Source organism: Notechis scutatus, chromosome 4 (genome assembly GCF_049901735.1).
Source record: "Notechis scutatus isolate UNSWTSFEM ecotype Mainland chromosome 4, rNotScu1.2, whole genome shotgun sequence".
In the NCBI taxonomy this organism is placed as follows: Eukaryota; Metazoa; Chordata; class Lepidosauria; order Squamata; family Elapidae; genus Notechis; species Notechis scutatus.
This window is the reverse complement of record NC_142012.1, coordinates 14,835,566-14,854,463: the sequence shown is the minus strand read 5'-3', so window position 1 is coordinate 14,854,463 and position 18,898 is coordinate 14,835,566. Positions and strand designations below refer to the sequence as shown.

The following is an 18,898-nucleotide window of genomic DNA, read 5'->3' as shown; positions in this document are numbered from 1 at the left end:
ACTCACACACACTCATTCACTCACTCACACACACAAATCCCTATACTTTAATGACATTTTGCTGTCATAATGGCTTGGATGATAGAGCAACTTGTAGAAACTTGCTATTGGGAGTATGGCTAATGAGTATTGGGTTAACACAAATCTGATTTACCCAAACCTGTAATTTCCAGATGTGTTGAGATTACAATTCCAATAATTCCTCATCACTTCTGTCACAACTTTCCTGGGAAGGCCCAGGGTTGGGGTACAGTTGCTATAATATATGTTGCCATCAAGGCAGAAAGCAAAATACTATACACTATCCAAAAAATAAAAAACAAATGTTCTGTTGAAATTCTATTTTTTGATTATCAGAATTCTCCATAGCTGTAATTTATAGCTTTATTTCAGATGTCACATCAAACCACTATTAAGAAATACTCCAACTGGGTTCATGTATCATGCCAAGTCTTAATGTACTTTGTTTGGTTTTGGCTTGGTGTGCTGTGAGAACTCAGCTTCAGTAATTTGTAAACATGGTTTATGACTCAGTAAAAAACAAATTTAGCCAACTGTTACTTATTCAACAAAATACATGAACTCTGTTTATAGGTTGACACCATGCTTGCTGGACAAACTATAATTCACAACTACTTATACTTGTGAAGACCTTTACACATAATATTTATATTTTTCATTAGTGACTCAGTTCAAATATAATGCAAAAGCATGATTTGACATTATGACTATAAGAAAGCATGGTCCTTGATAGTTTGTTTGCTCACCCATCACTTTCTTGACAAGTGTGGAAAGGAAGCTTAATGTTTGCATTTGCAGTTTCCCATTATGGTCAAATATGGGAAATGTTTGTTTTACAATAATTGTTAGGAAAACAGGTGATTACTTAAACAGTTGATCCTATATCTGCTTAGACAGGCGTACATTTTTAATTCCAACAGTTAGAATTTTGAATGCTAAAAGCTGCAAATTCATGGAATGGCAGACTGCATGAATTGAATTAAACTGACTGCCTGATTTCAACCTTGTACTGAACATAGAAGATAGTATTGACTGTTTCCTAGTATGATTTGATTGGTTATTGTACCCTATGACTATTATTAAGTGTTGTATCTTATGCTTCTTGACAAATGTATCTTTCTAATACTTGAGGGTCTGCCACAAAAAGAGTGGGTCAACTTATTCTCCAAAGTGCCTGAAGCAACCTAGAACTAAGGAGAAACTTCCTGACAGGGAAAACAATCAACCAGTGGAACGGCTTCCCTCCCTCCAGAAGTTATGGGTGCTTCACTACTGGAGGTTTTTAAGAAGAGATTGGAAAGCCATTTGTCTGAAATAGTAGATGATTTCCTGCCTGAGCAAGGTGTTGGACTAGAAGACCTCCAAGGTCCCTTCCAATTCTGTTATCACCTTTTCAATTGCTTGGGAAATTGCTTCTCCAGCCATTTATGCCTATTCTCCAACTCAAGAATGCAATAATGGAAGGAAAAACAAAATGGGACGTGATATGAAGATTTGAAATACATGCACAAATGCACACAAACACACAGCACGCACACACACACACACTATTATCCTTCCTAGTTTTAGTTATACAGGAAAAAAGAGGGGCTCAAAGACTGAGAACACCAAAGTCGAAGCCAGCTGGCTCCTTCTCAGAGTAGTAAAAAGTTATGAGACCTGCAGTGCAGTGAACAGTACAGTACAGCCCTGAGGCATCTCCTTATGCAGTTTTGATGGATCACATTTCAAAATGTGGGGCTACCTTTATCAGCATTAGCCCAGAATGTCTATCTTTTGGAGCCTGTAAGCCTGTTGTGAGAAGTCCCAAAACTCTTTTTCTGCATATATGTGGCCCTAAATTAAAACTCAGCATGCCCAACATATCTTTGTCACCTTAAATCAAGCATAATGTGTCGCGCCACTGAACATTTCTTCCAATTCAGAACACACCCAACATGGCCTAATCAGACAGCTTATGCCACGAGACGCCTCAACCAGCAAGCCAGCCATTATTTCCACCACAGAGGCTTGGTTTTGATCAGGTACATAACAACTGAACCTTATCTCGTGTTCCCCATGTTGAAAGTAAATCTCCACGGTACCCCAGTTTGACACTGTAAAAGGTAAGGAGACTGTGAACAAAGGCCTCACAGTAGCCATCACCTTTCCATAGGCCAGAGGTGGGCCTTTTATAACTTATGGACTTCAGCTCCCAGAATTCCTGAGCCTGTATGGCTGCCTCAGGAATTCTGGGAGTTGAAGTCCACAAGTCATAAAAGCACCACAGTTCCTCACCCTTGCCATATCATATGCTCTGGAAATTAAGAGGAAGGGACTCACAGACCACTTGCCTTTTGGGTTTAGAAAGACCCGCATGAGATGCTGCATCTTCTTTTTCAAAATTGTATTTTTGCCAAAGGTTCCCTTGAACACAAAAAAAAACTCTTAAAAGAGGAAGTAGTGATACAGGCAAATTGGCTGTCAGAAAGACTTGAATAGGATTAACAATGCTAATGATTATACATAGTTCCCAGTTAAGAGAGTTGGCAAGAATTAATGCAAACTCAGCACTCTTCTTTCACTCACAAATGGGAAGGTCATTTCTCCCCCGCCCCCTCTGCCTGTGCAGCAAGGAATAATTGGGCTGAAATGGGAGGGAAGAAATTTCCAGGGACTTCTGGCTTCCCCTTTTTCAAGGGAACACTGCATGACTGTCCTCAGCTATTTCAAATTGGCATGCTTTTGAAACAATGGCTGCGTTGTGTGCTTCCAAAATATACGTCTGGAGAAAAGCAAAACGTTCTTTTCAGAAATTTATACACATTTTTCTGACCCAATGACAGATCATTTAGCTCAGTCTACATTCAAGGCCTCTGATAAAATATTTTAAAGAAGACCTCTGATTAAGATCTATTTTGGGTTTAAAGCTCCAGATTTTGTAATTGTATCTTTTGAAACATAAAAAAATGATTTGAACAACAACAACAACCTGGGAGGATAAAGATCTGCCGAGAGATTCAGTAGGTGAAACATTCACAACTTTGATTCTCCCACCCCCTTTGATCTAATAAATGTGAGTTTCAAGAAAATTGTTTATCTCTGGCACAATTGATTAAGGCTGTAATTTCTTTTCAATTAAGTGACTTGTTCTGTTGTTTTTCAGTTTTCTCTTTTTGTTCACTGCCCAGATAGTAAAATGGAAGACAATATAAACTGTTTATATAAATATATAAACAGAGTAGTGTATATTTTCAAATTAGCTAGTCAAATCTGCTAAATCTGTTAATCTAATTGCACAGCTCTCACTGTCACACTTTAGATAAGGTGCAAAAGAGATGTGTAGAATAACAAGTTCTTTATTGACCTATTAAGATATAGGAATTCTGATTAATTGGGCACTACGCAAGCATTACTACGCCAGAAGGCGGGGGGGGGGGGGGGGGGGGGGGGGGGGGGGGGGGGGGGGGGGGGTGGGGGGGGGGGGGGGGGGGGGGGGGGGGGGGGGGGGGGGGGGGGGGGGGGGGGGGGGGGGGGGGGGGGGGGGGGGGGGGGGGGGGGGGGGGGGGGGGGGGGGGGGGGGGGGGGGGGGGGGGGGGGGGGGGGGGGGGGGGGGGGGGGGGGGGGGGGGGGGGGGGGGGGGGGGGGGGGGGAAGCCGCGCCAGGGGGGGGGGGGGGGGGGGGGGGGGGGGGGGGGGGGGGGGGGGGGGGGGGGGGGGGGGGGGGGGGGGGGGGGGGGGGGGGGGGGGGGGGGGGGGGAAGAGGGTGGGAAGGGGTGGGGGGGGGGGGGGGGGGGGGGGGGGGGGGGGGGGGGGGAAGGCCTTCTCAGCGGGACTTCATGGGGGGGGGGGGGGGCTAAGTCTGACTTTAAAGGTTCACTGTAATAACGCTGCTATCACTGAAGGTAAACATCCCACTCGATGGTTGGAGTGCAGAACTAAAGAAATTCAGGCATGTGGGGACTTTCTGGAGGTGCACCTGAAAATTTCAGATCAGGAAACCATCATTTAAGAAAGGCGGGTGCCCCTGCCAAAACTGTGATCAAAAGTATATGGACTCAAAGACATTGCTCATCTCAAGGGTTTATACCAATGTTTTTCGATCTTGGCCGTGTGAAGATGGGGAATTCTGGGAGTTGGAGTCCTCCAGGCTTAAAGTTGCCATGGTTGGAGAGCCCTGCTTTAGACATTCCTCAATCCTGATTTCCATCAGCCCTAATATGCATTTCCAATTAAAAAGTGCAAAGGTAAAAAAAACAAACCACCATCAGATACAGATTATGTATCAGGGCAAAAATCTAGGTATAAGAAGAAATTTAATGTATTCACTTAAAGGCAGCTATGATGTTTAATACAATATAAGATAGAACTTGAGTTTTCAGCATCAGGCCACAACTCTGCAATTCCAGCCTGGGCATATCCAGTAGTATTTCTAATGCCATTCTACTTGTGTCTACTCAAAACAACTGATTAAAAACAACCTGCGCTTGGATATGATACAACTCAGTTTAACTGGGATGTGAAGATTAGTGAAGTGGTAGGCTACTTCAGTTGTGTGGTTGATTTTAAGAATACTCAGGTACTGCAACAAATCTTTCACAGTAGGTGGCAGTACCTTGCCTCATTTTGAAAAAACACTATGTAGGACTAGTGTTTTGGTGGGAGACAACCAGGAAACCCTAGGGCTACAGTCTAGATTGAGATGCCAAAAACATTCTAGAAGAAGTCCAGGGGTGGTATTCAGCCGATTCTGACCGGTCTTGGGAGACCAGTAAGGAAAATGTTGACTGGTTCGGAGAACCGGTAGGGAAAATTTTAATTGCACCTCAGCTGAGCTAAAAAAAAAAAGCACATCTCACCAGGGAAGATCTGTCTGAGAGTCCTGCGCATGCACGTTTGGCGTGCACGCACGATAGGCGGGCCTACACAACTCAGCAGCCTTGATTCAGAAAATGGGAGTCTGAGCACTGCACATGCATGCGCAAAGCAAACTCCGAACTGGTAGGAAAATTTTTTGAAACACAGAGAAGTCAATATCAAGCAATGTCTGTGCCATTGCTGAGTAAATATCATGGACGTGTCCATGTAACAAAGAGTTAAACTCAACACATTTTTTTAAAAAACTAATAATATAGTTTCATTCTACTGAAGATGGATTTTTATAATTCAATTCTTGAAGATAGGCAACACATCTATTATTTCTGTACCAGCAGAAGTGATTTTAGGACAACTATCATCTAGAATTTGAGGTGCTCCTGCAATTGCTGCCATTACATTGTGCAAATGTTTTCAACATCCATGGTCTCCAGTGGTTCTCTTTAATATCTGGAGATAATTGCCCTTAACGACTGATGATTCCAGACTTCTCTGTGTTTCAGGTGTTGCTTCCTATCTGCAAAACATCCCACTGCTGTCTCAGAATCGAAACATCATCTGTATTCAAGGTAGACAACATACATAAAATATTTAACCTTGGAAAGGATCCAAAAAACCATGCCTTTCACTAAATATAAAACTAAATATAAAAACATTAAGGGGATGTTAACTGGCCTCTAATCTATAAAACAGCTACTCCCAATCATTCACAATCAATCTGAAATGGTCTCAAAAGCATTTTTACCCAGCCCAGCAATCCTCATTAAAAGGATTGGTGAACAGAAGAAAATTATAGTTAGAATACCTATTGTTGGGTACATCTCATGAGGAATGGTTTTGGAGGAAGAAGAAAGGTATAGTCAACCAAAAGGAGGGAGTGGAGAAAAATGGTACAAATGAGAAAGCATGTGAGAAAACATGGGGACACAATTCAGTAGTCCTCATAGCAACCAGATGATCACTGTGGAGGAAGTGCATGGAAGCCAAGTCAATCAAACTCATTCATGGAGCAGCCATTGCTAAGAATCACACACCGGGGATCTCCTCCTGGTGAAACAACCAGTAACTACCTATGAGGTTCCATATGCCAAAGGAATTCAGGGCTATGTCACAAAAAGCCCAAAAAGTATGCATAAATCCATTGCTTTACATTGAAAGTTCTTCAGATGTTGGATTGCAACTCTCATAATCTCTTGCTATTGGACATGTTGAGTGCAACTGAAGGGCATTTTAATAGACGCATGGAGACTACTAAATACCCTCCCTTAGTCTTAGGTTTCAGGAGAATGTAATCATAATAATGTTAGTATAACAAAAAAAAAAAAAGTTGGTGCCAAGGCCTAGTGCAGGAGTGTCAAACTGGTGGCCCACGGGCCGGATGCATCTCGTGCAGGCCACACCCACACCAGCTCTGCAAAGGCAAAAAATGTCACGATACGTCACTATATGCCACATGATGGGATTGAGTTTGACACCCATGGCCTAATGACCTAAGCTCCATGTTTAACAAATAAAACTATAAAGAGAGCCTGAAAGAGCTAAAAGCTAAGAAGCCTAGGTTGAGTAACCCTAAGAAATAATAGTCTGCACTCACACTATTAAAATCAACTTGCAAGAGAAACAAGCTTCAAAATTATTGGGACCAACGCAGCAGCTTCTCTAGTTGATTATTAACAACAGATGGGAGGTGAGATTAAGCAGACTCAAGAATAATTAGATTGACCAAAGACTCAAAACAGAAATCTTGCATGCACGTCTCCAGCTCTGTTGACACCACAAAAACCTGGAAACAGTGATTCATCCACAGTAGTCTTGATTAAAGATGGTATTTATGGTGGCAGTTTTTAACAGACATTATCTTTTTTTCAAACACCCTTTTTCTCTTAAGAGGTGGAAAGAAGACAAGAAACAAATGAACAAATAGGCATCCAAGGTAAACATTCTCCATAATTTCTGCAATGCTGTTTTCCAATTAAAAATAAAACAAACCACATACACGACTAACAAATATGTGTATAGTACTCTGTGCAGTAGCATGTATTAGGGGAAACAGCTTGCAAAAACAAAACCAACCAATTGCTTATAACTAGGAAATGAAAGATTTAGGCTTTTTCATTTCTTTGGTTTCTTTCTGCACATAATTCATCAAAGCATTTGAAGATGCACACCAGAGGTGGGTATTCAGCAGGTTCTGACCAGTTCTGGAGAACCGGTAGCAGAAATTTTGAGTAGTTCAGAGAACCAGCAAATACCACCTCTGACTGGCCCCGCCCCCATCTATTCTCTGCCTCCCGAGTCCCAGCTGATTGGCTGGGTCTTTTTTTGTTGCCCTGCACAGTAGAATGGAGCTGGAAAGCAGGTTGGTGGGGCAGGGAGGGAATGAGATTTTGCAGTATCCTTCCCCTGCCATGCCCGCCACGCCACGCCCACCAAGCAACGCCCACAGAACCAGTAGTAAAAAAAATTGAATCCCACCACTGATGCTCACATATAAAGATGCACTGGAACTTAATTGAAAACAACTACTGTTTTCAGAAAATTGAGGAGTAATGCTGGAAGAACCAAAGGTAGTCCTTGATTTACATCAGTTCATTAAATGACTACTCAAAGTTACAACAGAACTGAAAATGGGAGTTATGAGCGTTTTTCACACTTACGACCATTGCGGGTATCCCCATGGTCACGCGATCCAAATTCAGATGTTTGTAGCAACTGACTCACATTTATGATGGTTGCAGTGTCTCTGGCTCATGTGATCCCTTTCTGAGACTTTCTGACAAGCAAAGTCAATTAGGAAAGCCAGGTATAATTAACAACCATGTTACTGACTTAACAACTCCAGTGATCCACTTAACAACTGCGGCAAGAAAAGTTATAAAGTGGGGCAAATCACGCTTAACAAATCTCTCGCTTAGCAACAGAAACTTTGGGCTCAATTGTGTTGCAAGTCAAGGACTTACTGTAAAAGTTTTCCAACCCAAAGGATAAAGGATAATTAAGCTGTGTTTGTTGCAGAGATAAACACCCAGCTGCAACTAAGCAAGAAGATCTAGCAGCTTAAGAAAAAAAAACATGTAGGTATTTAGACTGAGGAAATTGTATATACAAAATAAGACTCTGCTAAAGATATCTGGGATTTTTGCTATTGTAACATGGAACCATTCCAATCATAAATTGACATCCATTATCCATATCCCTTCTTTCTATATTAACAGCAAATAACTTTTGACAATATTAAGAATGTTTCATGCCTGATGGAATACTTCGTGTTTTGTAGATGTGGGAGGGGAAGAAACTTTTAGATGTCAAACAGTGAAATTGCATTCATTTTGGTAATCAAAGCAGCATTTCCAACTGTCCCTCCTTTCCAAGTCTGCTAAATGGAATGATTGTGCACTGGGATTTGGAACACGCAAGGTGAGTTATGAAACCTTTAAACCAGCCAAGACTAGCTTTTTACAAAATCACAAGGCGTGCCTTAAACTGAAAGTAAAATACATTTAAGCTAGGAATTATAGTTTGTACTTTCAAGTTCTCTCTCACCCTCTCCCTCTCTCTCTCTCTCTCTCTCCCTCCCTCCCACCTTCTCTCTCAAGTTGGTTTTTATTTCTTATTTAGAACATCTTCAATTTCTGTATTTTTTTTCATTAAAAAATAAACAGAAACACTAGTCAGGTAAATAAATGGTTATTAAATTTCCCCTCTTTTGCATGCATAAAAACAACACACTGGATAAAGCCTTAGAGGTATAACTATATAAATAATAGCATAGCAAAATAGCTGCAGGAGGTTAAGAAATCCTGCCCTTCAAAAGAGCAAGGATCAGCTCTAGTTTTGGCTCAGATGCTATGCCAACCAAATGGTATTTTCCAGTTATCGGATTTGCTAATTAATCTGGAAATGCTATAGAATAACCTTAATTTTAGCACTTTTATATGGAGACATAAAATTTATTGGCTTCTGTAGTTTGGTCAAGGAGAGCTGCTGAGTTCAGAGCATTCTCCCAATATCCAGTAAGTACATACAAATCACTATTTAAGGATTAAAAAAAATATCAACGAGATCAAAGGAAATCCAAACTTACAACCACAATTGACCCCAACATTTCTGTTGCTAAGTGAAACATTTGTTAAGTGAATTTTGCCTCATTTTATGATTTTATTTTTTGGCCATACTTGTTAAGCGAATCACAGCAGTTGTTACGTTAATATCATGGTTGTTAAGTGAATCTGAGTTCCCCATTGACTTTGCATGGACATGGCAACCATTTTAAATATGAGCCAGTTGCCAAGCATCCAAATTTTCATTACGTGACCATGGGGATGCTGCAAGTCATAAGTGTGAAAAACAGTCATTTTTCAGTGCCGTTGTTAACTTTGAATGGTCACTAAATGAACTGTTGTAAGTCAGGGACTATCTGTACGGGACACATTGCCGCTGCCTCCTCTTATAAAATCTTTTGGTATTAGCACAGGACTATAGTCACAGACAATAAGGGTTTCCAAGTATTTGGTAGCAGTGTCACTGTTGAGGGACCCTGAAGGAATTCACAGCAAGTTTCAAATTTCTAATGATGATGATATTAGGATGGTGATGATACAAATATCAGCCACAACAAACAGGGACAGATTATTTCACATTTGATAACCAGATTTTCTTTCACAATCCTGATTGATTGATCAAAGAAAGAGAGGTCTACCCATTAAAGGCCACCAAGTACTTTTACAAAACCCACAGGCAGAATGCTAAGAGGTAAGAGGGGGGGGAAGAGAAAAGCAACGATAAAAATACACCTGGCGTTCTTCTTAATGAAAATGATGTTCCAGAGGAAAACCAATTGGTCTTCACTGCTCCTCCGCTCTTTAAAGCAGTGTTTTTCAATCTTAGAAATTTTAAGATGTGTGGACTTCTCTGGGAGTGGAAGTCTGCACATTTTTAAATTGCCATGGTTGAGAAACATTGCATTAATTAGATGAATGCAAAGAGAAACAGGAGAGTCCAAAATTAAATCCTCATGTACTACTAAAGATAAAAAAGACTGAGAATGATATACAGGTAAGTCCTCAACTTACAACAATTCATTTAGTGACCGTTCAAAGTTACAACGGCATTGAAAATAGTGACCTAAGGCCATTTTTCATACTGATGACCATTGCAGCATCCCAAGGGTCACGTGATTTACATTCAGATGCTTGACAATTGACTCATAGTTATGACAGTTGCAGTGTTCAAGAGTCATTCTGCAACCTTCTGACAAGCAAAGTCAATGGAGATCCCAGATTCACTTAACAACCATGTTACCACTGCAATGATTCATTTAACAAATGTGGCAAGAAAAGTCATAAAATGGGGATATTCACTTAACAACATAAATGTTGGGCTCAATTGTGGTCGTAAGCTGAGGACTCCCTGTATTGCACTCTTTGGAAAGCATGTGATGGAACAAATATCACTTGTGGCTTGCTTGCCTTACGTGTTTCAGTATGAGCTAATCCACATGACTTTTGGAAACAGCCTGCCCTTCTTGGACTTTACTGGAGCCAGTATCAACCTTATTAATGCCTGACACAACTTTAAAAAGGTCTGTAGCCACCCCTTCTAGATTTGACTCATTTGAGGAAATCCAAGAATCACATTCTTCAGACATCAGAACTGGTATATTTGCTTGATTCATTGTTTGTCCAGAAGCACACACAGACAGGGATTGCATGATAAAATGCCAAATCTATTATTCAAAAACCTTGTTTGTTATTAATGCTTATGTTCACAGCTAAAAGGAAAATTGTTTTTTTCCCCCAATGTTATGCTAGTACACTGGAAAAAGAAGATCCCTTGTATTGTTTTCGTACAGAACATTTTTATTTCTGAAATAGGACTGTACTAGTTTGGTGCTTTCTTTAATTCATTCTGACTCCATATTTTACATTTATTCTGTTTACCTGAAAAGCATGTTCCAAATAATTTACCCTTTAAAGTGGGAACATTTAAGATTTATTCAGAATAAAGTAAAAGTAGTCTCTTTTCTAATCCTCATTTGTATGCTGGTTGTCCTAAGTTTCAGGCTTGATCCCATTGGTTTAATAAAATACTAAACAAGCAACTCTGCATAAATTTTATTTAACTACCAGTAAAAGAAAAAAAGACCAGTAAAAGAAAAGAAGACCTTAGAGATAGGAAGCAAATAAATAATTGATAAAGTAGCCTTTTATTTAGCTTGTAAAAGTCAATGCTATAAATGGGAAAAATGAAAGCAAATTAAAAAGAATCATGAAACCCTAAGGCATAAATCTGCTATATGAAGATAGAATATTCCCACCATATTATTTTACCAGAAGAATAAAGTGGGTATAAAAAAGACACTATGGATGCTTGCCCTAACTTTCCATTCTGGGACATCGTGGAGAATTAAAATACTACATTATCTTCCAGATCAGTGGTGGGATTCAATTTTTTTTACCACCGGTTCTGTGGGCGTGGCTTGGTGGGCGTGGCAGGGGAAGAATACTGTAAAATCTCCAGTCAGAGGTGGTATTTGCCGGTTCTTTGAACTACTCAAAATTTCCACTACCGGTTCTCCAGAACTGGTCAGAACCTGCCGAATACCACCTCTGTTCCAGATGCTTGCACCTGTCCAATAGCAATAGCCCTTAGATTTATATACTGCTTCACAGTGCTTTACAGACCTCTCTAAGCGGTTTACAGAGCCAGCCTATTGCCCCCACAATCTGGGTCCTCATTTTACCCACCTCGGAAGGATGGAAGCTGAGTCAACCTTGAGCCTGGTGAGATTTGAACTGCCAAATTGCAGGCAGCCAGCAGTCAGCAGAAGTAGTCTGCAGTACTGCATTCAAACCACTGTGCCACTGCAGCTCTTAAAAGCCATGAAGCAATGATGTCAACATCAAGTAAACCAATCAGAAAAAGGCCCTAATCAAGGAAGGACCAGTCAAATTATCAAGGCTCTCAGCAAAGGAGAATATTGTAGCTCAGGATTGCAATGAGGGGGTCATTGGTGCTCTGTGAGCTTGGTTGTTTTCTTGCAGATGTTTTGTTACCCAAACTAGGTAACATCACTGATGTTATTCACAAGGACCTCTTGTATCAAGGATCTTTCAATACACAGTTGACCCAGTTCAAGTATGCCTTCATAGAAACTTCCGTTTCTCATCCACGAACAACTGCAAATCAGACTTTTGAATATAGAATATAATAGAGCAGTGATCCCCAACCTTTTTTATGCCGTGGCCCGGTACCAGCATCAGCTGGGTGCCGCCATCTTTTTTTGATGAAAAAGTGCTTCCGGTGACCTCACGGAAGCCTTTTCATCAAAATGCGGCAACCTCGTGAGCTTTCGGGTAGAAATGGCTTTCACCGGAAAAGCTCACAGCGCCATCTTGATGAAAAGTGCTTCCGGTGAGCTCTACCCGGAAAAGCTCACCGGAAGCACTTTTTCATCAAAAAAAGATGGCGGCGCCCAGCAAACCAGCGGCCCGGTGGTTGGGGAACCCTGTAATAGAGCATTCTTCTGCAGCTTGGCACTTCCAGATGTGAGGAGTTCAAGTCTCCATTAGGCCATTTTGGTTGACAATCCTGCAAATTGAACTCCAAACATTGTTGGGTAGGGGGCAGATTGGAAAAGACTGTGATAGGGCAAACAAGACACTGCCTAGGAAAGTTGGGTCTTAACAACTTTTTTGAAAAACTACACAATAGACCTGGCTCCCTCCTCTACTTGAAAAGGTAAATACAGTTGGACACATGCAAGTTCCTTATCAGATAAAAGGGTCCAGTGCACTAATCTTTTCACTGAGGAATCTTAATAGGATTTCCTAACATCTATTTTAAACTGTAGTTGTTTCCGGCATGGCCAAACAGAAGCCAACGGAAGAACCCAAGCAAGGTATAAGGAGTCATTTACTGCTGTTGTTGCAAGAGCTGTTATTGAAATGCACATTGCCTGCAATAAAAAGATTAAAATTTCCTCTGACTCAAACTGACTCCTAATAGCTGCGGGGAGATGTACAATTTTTCTGAGACAGAATCCTTTCCTCTGAGATGATTATTTTGACTTCCCTGCCTATCAACTGCTGTGGTATCTGCCAATATTTAAGGTAATATATAGATAGTTTCAGGGCTATTTGCTACTAGATCTTATCCTCTATTAATTAAGGGAATCTTAGTTAAAGCTACTGTTCAGTGTTCTGACATTGTCAATTTTCTATTATGTCTCCCTTAAAATTACTACACTACCAAAGATATTGGCTATTAACAAATTCTGAGGAAAATAACCACAGTTAAGTTCTCGAGAACACTTGAAGACAACCAAACGTGCTGAAAATCAACTTAAAGGCAGTAGTTTCCATGGTTTGCCCATTTTACTTAATTTAATGGGTTGGACTAAAAAATGAGCAGGCCAATTATGTTTTACAACATTAGCTCTGAGATGATATGAAAGCATGAGATGCAATAAACTACATGATTCTAGATGTCATGAGAATATGGATGGGATACCACCTGGAAAATCCATTGAGATGGCATCTTGATTGCACAATAAAAGATAGACAATGAACAAAAACAGTTATGCACTCAGATTTGCACTTTCTGCAAATCCCATACAGGCAGCAATGTTTTAGCCCTAATCAAGTCAGTTGAAGTTAATTTGCCCCAATGTGGTAAATATAGTAGCAAGAATAATTTGCCAATATGCAAATTTTCTAATACAAAGCCACTCCCCTTTGGGCAGAAATGGCATTATGTCAAAGTGCTAAGTACATGCCGTGTGTGTGTGTGTGTGTTTGTGTGTGTGTGTTTTTAAGCTAGATAGGTGAGCATGATAAAAACTCTGTATGTTCAGAGTAGGAAGGAAGTACATATACACAAGAGACTTTCAACAGACTGAAACTTCTCCCCATAGTATAATGAGTCTTTCAAAATGATGAGATATGGAGAAGCTTCAAGACATGCAGGCCTTGGGGCCTTTAAAGGTCTTCCACTACAACCAGACCATAATATTCGGTTATGGTTTTCCTTGAAAATGTCACCAGCTGTAATCTATTCATTTTTCTCTTTCACACACACACACACACACACACACACACACACACACACACACACGGCCTTCTTGTTCTCCAACTAGTAAGTCCTTACCTAAAAGAACAATAGTAACATGTACCTTAAAACTCTAGATTTCTATCTTGCCATATAGACAGAGGGCACTTTAAGGAAAAGAGGCACCAAAACTATTTCAAGCATCCACCAGATTACATGGCATGACATCTTTGCAATTTCCCCCAACACACACACACACACACACACACACACCCCATTTGCACACACCCGGCCAATGTAAAGAAAGTTTCGTCTGCCTGAAATTCCTCTATTCGGGGATGGAAAGAGAAAACCTTGTCTTCCCCGAGAACAAAAGTTTTAAGGTGTCCATGACATGCAATCGGTCCTACAGGTAAGCTTGACTGCTTAGCTTTGATAACGCTACCTCCAGCTACTGCTGAGTTGCACATTTTCCCAGGAACTTCTGAGGAACGGAATCCAACAACTCCTGATGCAGCTTGTCAATTATCCGGTCAAACCCTTTGCAAAGGAAGCGAAGGGAGGAGGAGCGTGACTCTGCCTGAGTGCCTCACCCACCCAAGCCGTCCTTGTTTACAAGCCAAATTCGCTAGTTTCTACCTCTGGGCTGCAAGCAGGGCATCAGCTGTGGAAGACGTCCCTCCTTTGGGCTACCAGTAACACGTGCCAAAACATGACCTCGGTCTACCCCTCCAGTCACCTGCCTCGCTGCTCACCCCTTCCCCCAGTCTCTCCTACGGAGGAGATACCTGAGCATCCACGGCCAGTTTCTATTTGTGGAGGGGTGGGGTAGGGGGAATGGGCAGGGGGGGCGGGAGAACTTACCTCCGTGAACATGTCTTACTGCCTTCCTACATGGCAACAGAGGTTTCCTGTTTCCATACATTCCCCTGCCAGCTGTAATCTGCATCAATAACATGAACGTCTTTTGCAGATCTGACAGGAAAGAACTTTCACTTCTCTCCCCTCACACTGAGCCATGCAAAGCCAGCAATCGCTCCCAGGCATAACTCCCTTGGCATTTCTCCTAAAAAAACGCTCCCTCAAGTGCCCGGTTGCTAAGCAATATTCGCCATCCTGTGTTGCCCCCCCCCCCCCACACACACACGCGGGCTCTCCGCCGTGCCTTGCACGTTTGGAACCGACAACATCTGTCCCGTGCTGACCCGTGCTGAGCACCTTGAGGAGAGGTGGGGGAGCTCAAAATAAAAATAAATAAATAAACAAAAATAAATCAGAGAGGGAAACAGAGCATCAGCAAAGCTGCTTCGGTTGTGTTGTTCTAATGGCTGCTTTGGTTAATATTTTATTTCCAGATTTACACAGGGAGGGGAAATGCAGCAGCTGCACCCAGAGGAAGGGCAAGGAAGGAAGGAAGGAAAAAGCCAGCCCAAAGTCCAGTGGGAATGCAGCAAAGCACATACAAGAAAGTTGCTTTCCCCCCCCCCCCCACACACACAGTTTCAATATTGTGAGCTGCCAGAATTTGGCTGTGATTTATTTATTTGAAGGCCATTGTTTTTTACTCGCTGGAATATTCCAGATAAATATTGAGCCACAGACTCACTGTTTGGAAATACATGCACACAAGCACAAACCCTATTTTCAACTTATGCTATTTCATACCATATAAAATACCACTTTCATTCATGTTATTAAATTTGTAAGATTTTTTTTTTAAAAAATAAGTGCCAGTTTTCATCAAGCAGTTTCTTAAAATCGAACACTAAATTAATATTTTTGACATGCAGGGAAAGAGACTTTAAAAACTATTTTCAGGTACCAGCTTCTCTTTCCACATTAAGGTTTTGTAATCACTCATTCGTAAGGTACTTTTTTCTACATGTATATCTTTCTCAAAGCCTAAATCCAAAGAAAAAAAAGCTATTTAAGTGGCAATTAAAAAGCATTTTATCACTTTTGCACTTTGCATATTTAATCTAACTCCACATTATTTTTCAATTTAAAATAGAATTTCTGAAGATTCTACTTCAAATTCAAAGCTCATTAAAAGAGAAAGTGAGAGAACACTTCCAACAAAATCTTATTTAAGTAATGTTAGGTCATTCCCCTTTTTGCTGGTTTTTACAATGAAAAGGAAGAAAATAAATTCAAAACTTTTTTTAAAGCAAGGAATAGCTGGCAGGCCACTTTAGGAGGCAGAAAAATCAGATGTTTCTTGGCACTGTCTTTTAATTCTCTTTATTTATAGTCCTGCATTATATATATATTTCCTTTATTTAGTATGATTTATATAGTTGCCCATCATGCCATCATGACTCTGGGCGGGAATCATAGCCAATGAAAATAGAAGCAAACAATAATAACAATATAACAATATAATGGCATCTGAGGACAATCTAACCAATCTATGCAACCACAGTTACAAAAACACACACACACACACACACACACATGATGGGGTTACTCAATCACTAAAATACATGCCCAAGGGAGCATTTAAGGTTTTTACATCCTGTCTATTCAACAAGGAGAACATGACAGCTCACAACATACAAATATTATATTTTTTAAAAGCACTTTCAGTTTCAACACTCAACGTGTATAAACAATAGGTTGAAACTGCATTTCTAAGTGATAGCAAGCTTGAAAATAGCTAAAGTGCATTCTCATTCATGAGCTGGATTTTACTCACTGTAGTATGTGCTAAGGTTAAAACTAGCCATTGCTTTATAGTAGGAATAAATAAAAATTATGCTTAAGTGACAAAGCATACAAGTGTGAATTAGGGTGGTCACCTTTTCTTGGAAAAAAATAAGGACATACAGTACCTTTAAAAATAGGTTCGTAAGAAGTTATAAACATAAAAACTCATTTATGTTTATAACTTTGCTGTACAAGATAAAATACAAGAGCAAAACCAATGAAAATTACAAAAATGCATATTCTAAAAAAACTAAAATCAAACAGTATGTGTACATTTATTTTAAAAAGAATTCAGTTTGCATATTTTTCACAGGAATATGAAAGTGTGCATTAAGTCATACCATTTGTACAATAGGAGTTAAATGATCAACATAAAAGACATAGGGGAGTTTTTGAAAAATTTAAAGGACAGCTTTCTAAAACAAAGGACTATCCTTTATAATAAAGAACAAGTAGTTACTATAATCTAAACCTAATATAGAATAACACATTTTCAAAAACATGTTCTCTGACCAGAATTGAAGCCAATGGATATTACTATATTAAAACCTAAGGGGGAAATCCCCAAATAATATACTAATTAAAATATATATGTATATGTATAAAAAAGCTGTCTACTGAAAACTACTTTTGTCAGGAAATGTTCATTTTCTTCACAAGAATAATTGATAGTTTAAAAAACATTGCAGAACATCATGAAAACTTTCAAAATGTAGGCCCTGTCTTCACAGACAACCCCGATTTTTCTACGTGAATCATTTTTTAAAAACATTTATTCATGTAGATAAATATCCAGCGGAACCAGCATTAAATCACTGCAAACTGTGCTAACCTAGCCAAACTGTTTAATGATACAGCAGTAAAATAATCAATGAAGTAATGGAGGAGACAAAATGGTTGTGAATATTATCCAGAAACAGTCAGAAAACCCTTGATAGGTGATATTTAATTTATAAAACTGTTAAGGAAGAATTTGACTACTTTGCAAATGTATGAGGAACCTGCAACAAAATACTACCCAGAAGAACTTGTGGCCAGCCGCAATAAGTTCTTCATGACCTGTAGAGTGTTAAAGAACATAGGCCTAGATATAGTAGATTATCTAAAGCAGAGGTCTCCAACCTTGGCAACTTTAAGACTTGTGGACTCCAGCAGCTGGAGAATTCCACAAGTCCACAAGTTGCCAAAGTTGGAGACCTCTGATCTAAAGCACCAGAGAGCACTGAACCACTTTGAACTTCAAAGGTGGCCCTTTCAGATCTTAAGTCAGATATTTTAACTAGCTCACTACAATATCTTTCAATACTGATGAGTAGCATCACGACATCAGACAGTATTACAACTTCACATTTGATCCAGCAAGATTGTATCAATTCCTCTTTTAAGAAAAACTGGGCACTGCCATTCCCTAGCTAACATTGAAAATGACATATATTAACTTATCTAAGATGATAATGATTTCAAGCACATGCACACACAGAGACCTTCCATAAACCTCCTGGTGAAAACAACACAAGTTATAGAAAGGAATAAAAATTAATGGCAGACTGAACAGCAGAAAAGCCAGCAACTTACTAAAACTTACAAAAATAGATGCTGCTGTGTTTCAAAGGGCACAATTCTTTGTTTATTAACGCAACATCGCTATTTACCTGTACTTCTTACTAATTATATTGCTTTACTACATCTTGCCTTGTTTGTAACATTTGCCTGTCCCTGCTCCCAAGTACTGTTCAAATGTTTCCTGTTGGTTCTTGCTTCCCTTTTTTTCCTCATGTTTGCAAACATTGCACTAACACATAGGATGGCCCAACAGCTTCTCTTCGGGTATTATAATTTCTCTCTACATCAAATTCGGCCTATTAAAACTAAAAGCCAAGTTGGTTGTTGCTCCAAACAAGACAATTAACTAATCACCAGCAGTCTAGAAAACAACATAAAAGATCCACAAAATAATTTTAGTACCCTTCTTCTCTCTTTCTGTTTATCTGGGTGACAGTTCCATGCACCTTTTCAGATTCTAAGAACAATAGTTTAGCAGAAGGATTATATCTGAAATCAGTACACACCCTTTATTTTTACCAAAGAGAGGTGCGGTATATAGCCAATCCAGAAACTGCATGGAATCCTTCCACTTGACTATACTGTTCGACACTAGTTTAGTTTACTTTAATGTCATTGCACCTCGCACAACGAAATTAAATACCATCTTCAGTGTACATTATGACTATGAAAATAAACACACATCCTTCCTTCACATTCTATACATT

At 40.0% G+C, this 18,898-nt stretch overlaps 1 protein-coding gene across 13 annotated transcripts in view; it reads right to left on the bottom strand.

The window, feature by feature from the left end:
* AFF1 (ALF transcription elongation factor 1) overlaps positions 1-18,898 on the bottom strand; it is a 175,624-nt gene that overhangs the window by 61,702 nt on the left and 95,024 nt on the right. Inside the window, exon 1 of one of the 13 annotated variants that reach the window (XM_087962846.1) lies at positions 14,787-15,264. The exons of the other annotated variants lie outside the window; for them this stretch is intronic. Within the exon in view, the coding sequence (XP_087818972.1) occupies positions 14,787-14,798 (12 nt within the window). The 5' untranslated portion in view covers positions 14,799-15,264. Of the gene's footprint in view, positions 1-14,786; positions 15,265-18,898 lie in introns of those variants that run through there. 13 annotated transcript variants of the gene reach the window in all.